The sequence below is a fragment of the Salvia splendens genome, chromosome 8 (assembly GCF_004379255.2).
Source record: "Salvia splendens isolate huo1 chromosome 8, SspV2, whole genome shotgun sequence".
NCBI lineage: Eukaryota > Viridiplantae > Streptophyta > Magnoliopsida > Lamiales > Lamiaceae > Salvia > Salvia splendens.
Genome location: NC_056039.1, coordinates 14,221,854 through 14,227,629, shown reverse-complemented (window position 1 = coordinate 14,227,629; position 5,776 = coordinate 14,221,854). Strand labels below are relative to the sequence as shown.

Sequence of the window (5,776 nt, the reverse complement as noted above, 5' to 3'; positions counted from 1 at the left end):
TTTTTTTCTATAAAGTCAAATAATTTCCCTAAAACTCACTCAGTAAATAATGAAATATTTTCATTAATATTCGTTAAACTGCATATCTTTTTAGTATATACTGGTCCCTAGATTATATGGGAAATTCACTTTTCCCATATATTGTATTAAAAACTTTTGCTTCTTATCTTATCTTGCATACATCAATTATCGATTCCTGTATAAATACGTTTACACTCTGTGTGTCACATACACGTAACGTCGTTGCGGAGTTTCACTTCGACAAATGTGTGTTGCGATTGCCATTTAAATATACGTGTTATTCTTGTCTTCGTTTCTTGCACTCTTCTTTTTATCTACCTTTGTTCTTGCCTTGTTCAAGTCATCCCGTCTCGAAATTCATCTTCAATTCTGCTGTTTGCCAAGTGAATCTTCCGATTTTTTTGTTAGATTAATTGATTGCTTAATTACTGCGCATATTCATTTTCTTTCTGAAAATTGTTGATAATTTGACTAGGGATATATGGGGAGGGTGTTTGCTGTGACTCTTGAGGGAAAGATCTATAGTTGCAAGCACTGTGGAACTCATCTAGCGCTTGATGATGATATCGTCTCCAAGGTTAAACCTTTTTTTTCTTTTGTTGATTTCTTGAAATTTGACGCAAAATCTTGAAATTGGGTTTACCTAAAGCCTCTTCTGACCTTCTCTTGATCAGCTGATTGTTTGGGACTTTTGTAGTTTGTTGTAGTTCAAATGATTATCAGCTCTCGTTTTCTTGAATCTTGATCATATTCACAATCATCGTTTCTGGGATCTGGTTTTTAATTGGGATAAATAGTTGACTTTTTTTGTTGGGATCATAGCAAAATACTCCCTCCCTCCACCAATACATGAGCACATTTGACCAGACACGAGTTTTAAGAAAATGTACTTCCTCCGTCCCACAGAAATCGGGACTTTGCGGACGTAATGGATTTTAATGTGAAATTGGTAAAGTATGAGAGATGTAGAAAGAAAAAATGATTGAAGTATTGTTTGTGGAGAATGACCCCTTATCAGAAGAAAAGATTTGCCAAAAATAGAAATGGTGCTATTTTTGTGGGACAGAGCAAAATGGAAAAAAGAATGACTATTTTTATGGGACAGAAGGAGTAGTAGAAAGTGGGTTAAAAAGTTAGTGGAAGGAGAATCCTACTTTTATATATTAGTTTTATAATGAAATGTGAGGGAGATAAATGTAGTTGAATATGGGGTCCATTACCAAAAGTAGTAAAAAAGCAAATGGGAAGTTTATTGGTGGATGGGCGAAAATGGTAAAATGAGAAGTTTATTGATGGACAGAGAAGTAATTACTAATGTTGTTAGAGAGTACTTGACGTTTAATACATTAATTTGTTGAGAGTATGTAATCTTATTGTAGTTTGCAAATTACACTAATCAAGATCAGAATGCTAGGATTGTTTGCTTGATACAAGAATCTTGCATTGGTGATGATAAACTGAATTCTAAAAAAATACTATCTACTTATGCAAAATGGAAGTCTGAAGTAGTTCCTTACTGCCTAGTACAGATTTGGGGCAAGTTGAGCACAATTCTTGCCTCAATGTTGTACACATCACTTCTACTTTTATTGTGCTAGTCTTGAGTAAGTGTATGTTTGCAATGCCGAGCATAAAAAATAAAATATTGTCTAACATTGACTTCCATTGAATTGTATAATGAAACTTTTGTTGGGATATTGTATTTAGAGGCTGTAATTCATAGAGGAGACTACTTGTTAGTACCGTATTGTTCTTTTTTTCATGTTTCTTGTCAGTGATGTGTAAGTGTTTAAATCTCGAATGTTTTACTTGTCATACTCAGATTTTTCAAATCGAGTCACACACATTCTCTGTCTCACCTTGTATCTTTTGCTTCAGTCTTTCCATAGCAGGCACGGAAAGGCTTATCTCTTCAGTAAAGTGTAAGTTTTTCTTAATTTCTTGTCACTAATACATGGGGGTTTTAACACCAAATCTACGGAATGAATCTTCCATATGATGTGTAACTTTTCTCCTCTATCATGATTTTCGGTAAATTAGATATTCGTGAAATTTCTTGTCTTGCAACAGACTGAAGTCTTCATATGAGTGATGTTATATCAAACATCAGTTTCGGGGATCTTATATTATGGTTACAAGATGTTCCTCAAATCCTAATTTAAAAACATGGCGCCAGTCTTCCTCACTGATTTCCGATTGGTTAAAAAGGTTATAGGGAACATGATCAGAAACGGAGATGGCATTAAGCATTCTTAGCAAATACATTTGCACTATAGAAGATATGACTAATCGATCTTGAAGTGAGTGCTGTTTGCTTTGCATTGCAGAGCAAATGTAACGCTTGGCGAGAAGGAAGAGAGAATGATGATGACTGGATCACACATCGTTGTAGATATATTCTGCGTCCAATGTGGTTCAACTGTTGGATGGAAATATGTAAGATCCTTAGTTAAAACTCACAATTTTCACTTTTCATTAACTTTTTATCGGTTAGGTTCCAGTAGCGATTGTGTGTTTGTTGTCTTCAGGAAACTGCTCGCGAAAAGAGTCAAAAGTACAAAGAAGGAAAATCTGTTCTTGAGCGGTCTGTTTTGTGTCTGAATACCACATTATAGAAATCGGTGTGATGATAATGTTTGTATGGTTTTTGAGATATCATCGTTCGTGCCACAGGTTTAAGATATCTGGGCCGGATGGAAGCAATTATTGGGTTAGCCACGGACCACATTTAGGAGGAAGTGATGCTGATGATGTCTGAATCAGTGGGTTGTTCCTAATCTCATCGTCATCTTCAATTGTACATTCGTAAACCTCTTCATATTCTTCTTCTTTGACTCTGCTTCTGAATTGATGATTGGATGGACCGTTACCGTCGGATTAACGTCTCGTTTGCTGTTGTTACGTGGTTCGTTTAGATTCCGATGGCATTTAATTTCTCAAGGAACTGACATTGTTCATTAGGTCTTCATGTGTAGTTTATGTTGAGCATGAGCTGATGTCTTAGTTTCATGATTATGTGAGTGCCTTTGGTTTGAATTGGACATATATATGTACAAATAATAAAATATTAATTTGATGCACTTTGTTGTTATCTTCTTCTGCTCTTGTCTATTATTCGATTCCTTAGGTGTTGTTAACTTAGATATAGTATAGTAGTCCCTCAGTCTTATTATGTGTTTCAGTTTTTCATTTTGGTCCGTCCCTTATTAATTGTTCCACTTTACTTTTACTACTTTTGGTAGTAAGCTTCACATTTCACTAATTCATTTTTCATTCACATTTTATTATTATAAACTAAACTAATATATAAAAGTATGCTCCATGTACCACTAACTCTTTCGAACTCTCTTTTTTTTTTACATTTTTTAAAACTCATGGATCAAAGTGGGACACGAATTGGGATCGGAGTGAGTATTTGATTAGGAAAGCCATTGATCTGAAATGTCAGATGAGTGAGCCACAAATTTTCCACCTAAAGAATAGGCAACTGATATCCTATAATAATGGAAAAATCATTCCAACAAATGGTGCCAAAAAATTTTATTAGAGACCTAAAAGGTGAAAGTCTAAAAAATCTTGTTCGCGCGGTTTTGGAATCATAATCAGACAGGTGAATTTCAATTTTGAACCGATGCTTCCGATTCCAGTTCTAAGAGCATCTACAATGGCGGCTAGCGGACCGGCTAGCCGATTCCCGGTGTTGGCCGGTCCGCTCGCCGAACCATTGCAGGCGGCGAGCGGCAAATCGGCGAGCGCACGCCGATTTTCGGACGCTCGCCGATCGGCTGGCTGCCATTGCAGGCTCCCGATCGGCGAGCGATCGGCCAGCTCAATTTTTTTTTAAAATTTTTCGAAACACTATATATACGCGATTTGTATGTCTATATTTCAATCTCAACTTTGAACCAGAAATCGATCATAAGAAGAGGTTAAAGACGAAGAGTCGCGTCTCTTCGTTTTCGAATCATTGCAAATTAGTCCTTCAACTCGGGGGCGCTGCCCCTTGGACCCCGCTACTCGGGGGCGCTGCCCCCGAACCCCCGTCTATTCATAACAAATTCAAATAAGTGTACACTCCGCACTTCCAACTTATTTGATGCCTCATTATGATCAATCAAGTTAATCCAATTACACTAAAATATCCAACAATTTGCACGTCATTTTCATTCGCACCACTTGTTTTAATTGAAGAGTTGTGGGAGCAGAGGACTGCACGTCGTTAGATTTTTATTGAATTAATGTAATTTTTTTAAATTAATGTACTTTTTAATTTTCAATATTATTATTGAGTTTTTCCGTATATGTGTCGTAAATTTAATTCCGTATTTTGTGTGATTGTTAATTATTTGTTTTTATAATTTTTTTTATTGTGGTTAGGCTATGGCTAAGCTATTGCTTGTTCAGTTGCTTGTCCTGATGTGGCAGGATGAGTTTTTAGTGCTACTGATGTGGCATGAGGAGTTTGTGGCTAGACTATGACTGGACCATTTCTATTGGAGATGCTCTAAGCGTTGTGAAATTCTAAATACGGATTATATGAAAAGTTTTCACGGTCAAATTGAAGATCTAAAAGTGCAAAAATATTTTCTTTTACTTTTACGACGTTTATAATGTTTTATTGAACTTTTCTTAGTTTGTAGCATAAATTTCACATTTCATGTAGATCTCTTTCTTCGCATGGCTAAATCACTCTTTAGATATGTAGTTTCCTTTGCATATACTGTTTTCTAGTTATTTTATAAAAAAATGTTTTTTTTCAAATAAATCACACCGTTTTACTCAATAATATTACTCAATAATACAGGACAGTGTTTAACTCATTGACTGTGACATCAGAATACTTTTTTCATTTCTATGATGTCAGATACAATTTCATAAAAAATTATCATATGGCATAATTATAAACAAATTCAAATTCATAGTTTTTTCAAATAAGTTAAAGTTGGCGGACATATTAAAATTTGACTAAAATTAAGGATTAATCTGCATATTTTCTCTTTAACTGTTTTCTGAAATATGTTTATATTCCATTTTAAATTTTCAAATCTCAAATGATTTTTTAATGAGAAATTTCGGAATAAGGGGTTAAATTCGCTGACCTTTCGTAATCAGGGATTCAATTCGCTGACCTTTTGTAATTTGGGATTGAGGCATGCGTATTCTTCATAATAAGGGATTTGTGATATTTTATCTTATTTAGGTTCTTTTTTAATATTATTTCCCTCTAACCATTTATCAATTGCCTAAATTACCCCTTCAAATTTTTTCCTAAATTCTACTTCATAATTAGAGATTAATCGTCTCTTTCTAAATAGGATATTTACGTGAACAATTCCTTAATTACTTTAACTAAGAATTATGTTCATGAGCATTTATATCAATCACTTTTAACTAAGAAGCTATGCTATTAACTGAATAATTGTGTTCAAGAGCATTTATCAATCACGTTTCGGTGCGGCGGAGGGTGGAGAGGAGGGAGGGGAGGAGAGTGAGGAGGAGGGGGTTGTCGGACCAGTGGGGGGAGTCGGATATTTCAGAGAGGAGGGATTTGGCGGAGGAGAGTTTGGAGCGGATGATTTGCCAGCGGGAGGAGAAGGAGGAGACGGAGAGGGAGGTGAGGAGGAGTCGGTCGAGGAGGAGGGAGATGGAGAGGAGGGTTTCGGCGGCGGAGGAGGGCATCTGTGATTTGCTTTTGTGAGATTTACGAGACTTTGTGGCGGAGGGAATTGTGAAAAGGAGAGAATGGGATTGGGAA

At 35.8% G+C, this 5,776-nt stretch overlaps 1 protein-coding gene across 3 annotated transcripts; it reads left to right on the top strand.

Annotated features, from left to right (window-relative positions):
- Positions 1 to 148: 148 nt before the first annotated feature.
- LOC121745391 (protein yippee-like) lies at positions 149 to 3,112 on the top strand. 3 transcript variants are annotated; one of them, XM_042139273.1, is made up of 6 exons: positions 149 to 267; positions 497 to 598; positions 1,900 to 1,943; positions 2,349 to 2,457; positions 2,550 to 2,605; positions 2,695 to 3,112. In XM_042139273.1, the coding sequence occupies exons 2-6, from the start codon at positions 503 to 505 to the stop codon at positions 2,777 to 2,779; spliced, it is 390 nt and encodes a 129-aa protein (XP_041995207.1). In that variant the 5' UTR covers positions 149 to 267; positions 497 to 502; the 3' UTR covers positions 2,780 to 3,112. The 3 variants fall into 3 exon arrangements, with proteins under 3 accessions (XP_041995207.1, XP_041995206.1, XP_041995205.1); XM_042139272.1 differs by lacking the exon at positions 149 to 267 and adding an exon at positions 269 to 404; XM_042139271.1 differs by lacking the exon at positions 149 to 267 and having other exon boundaries at positions 274 to 598.
- Positions 3,113 to 5,776: the final 2,664 nt, after the last annotated feature.

Bases quoted from the DNA above. Each gene is read 5' to 3' on its own strand.
- LOC121745391 (XM_042139273.1), top strand. From the start codon at position 503: ATGGGGAGGGTGTTTGCTGTGACTCTTGAGGGAAAGATCTATAGTTGC. The intron at 1,944-2,348 runs GTAAGTTTTTCT...TTTGCATTGCAG, and splicing joins GCTTATCTCTTCAGTAAAGT to AGCAAATGTAACGCTTGGCG. The intron at 2,606-2,694 runs GTCTGTTTTGTG...TTCGTGCCACAG, and splicing joins GGAAAATCTGTTCTTGAGCG to GTTTAAGATATCTGGGCCGG.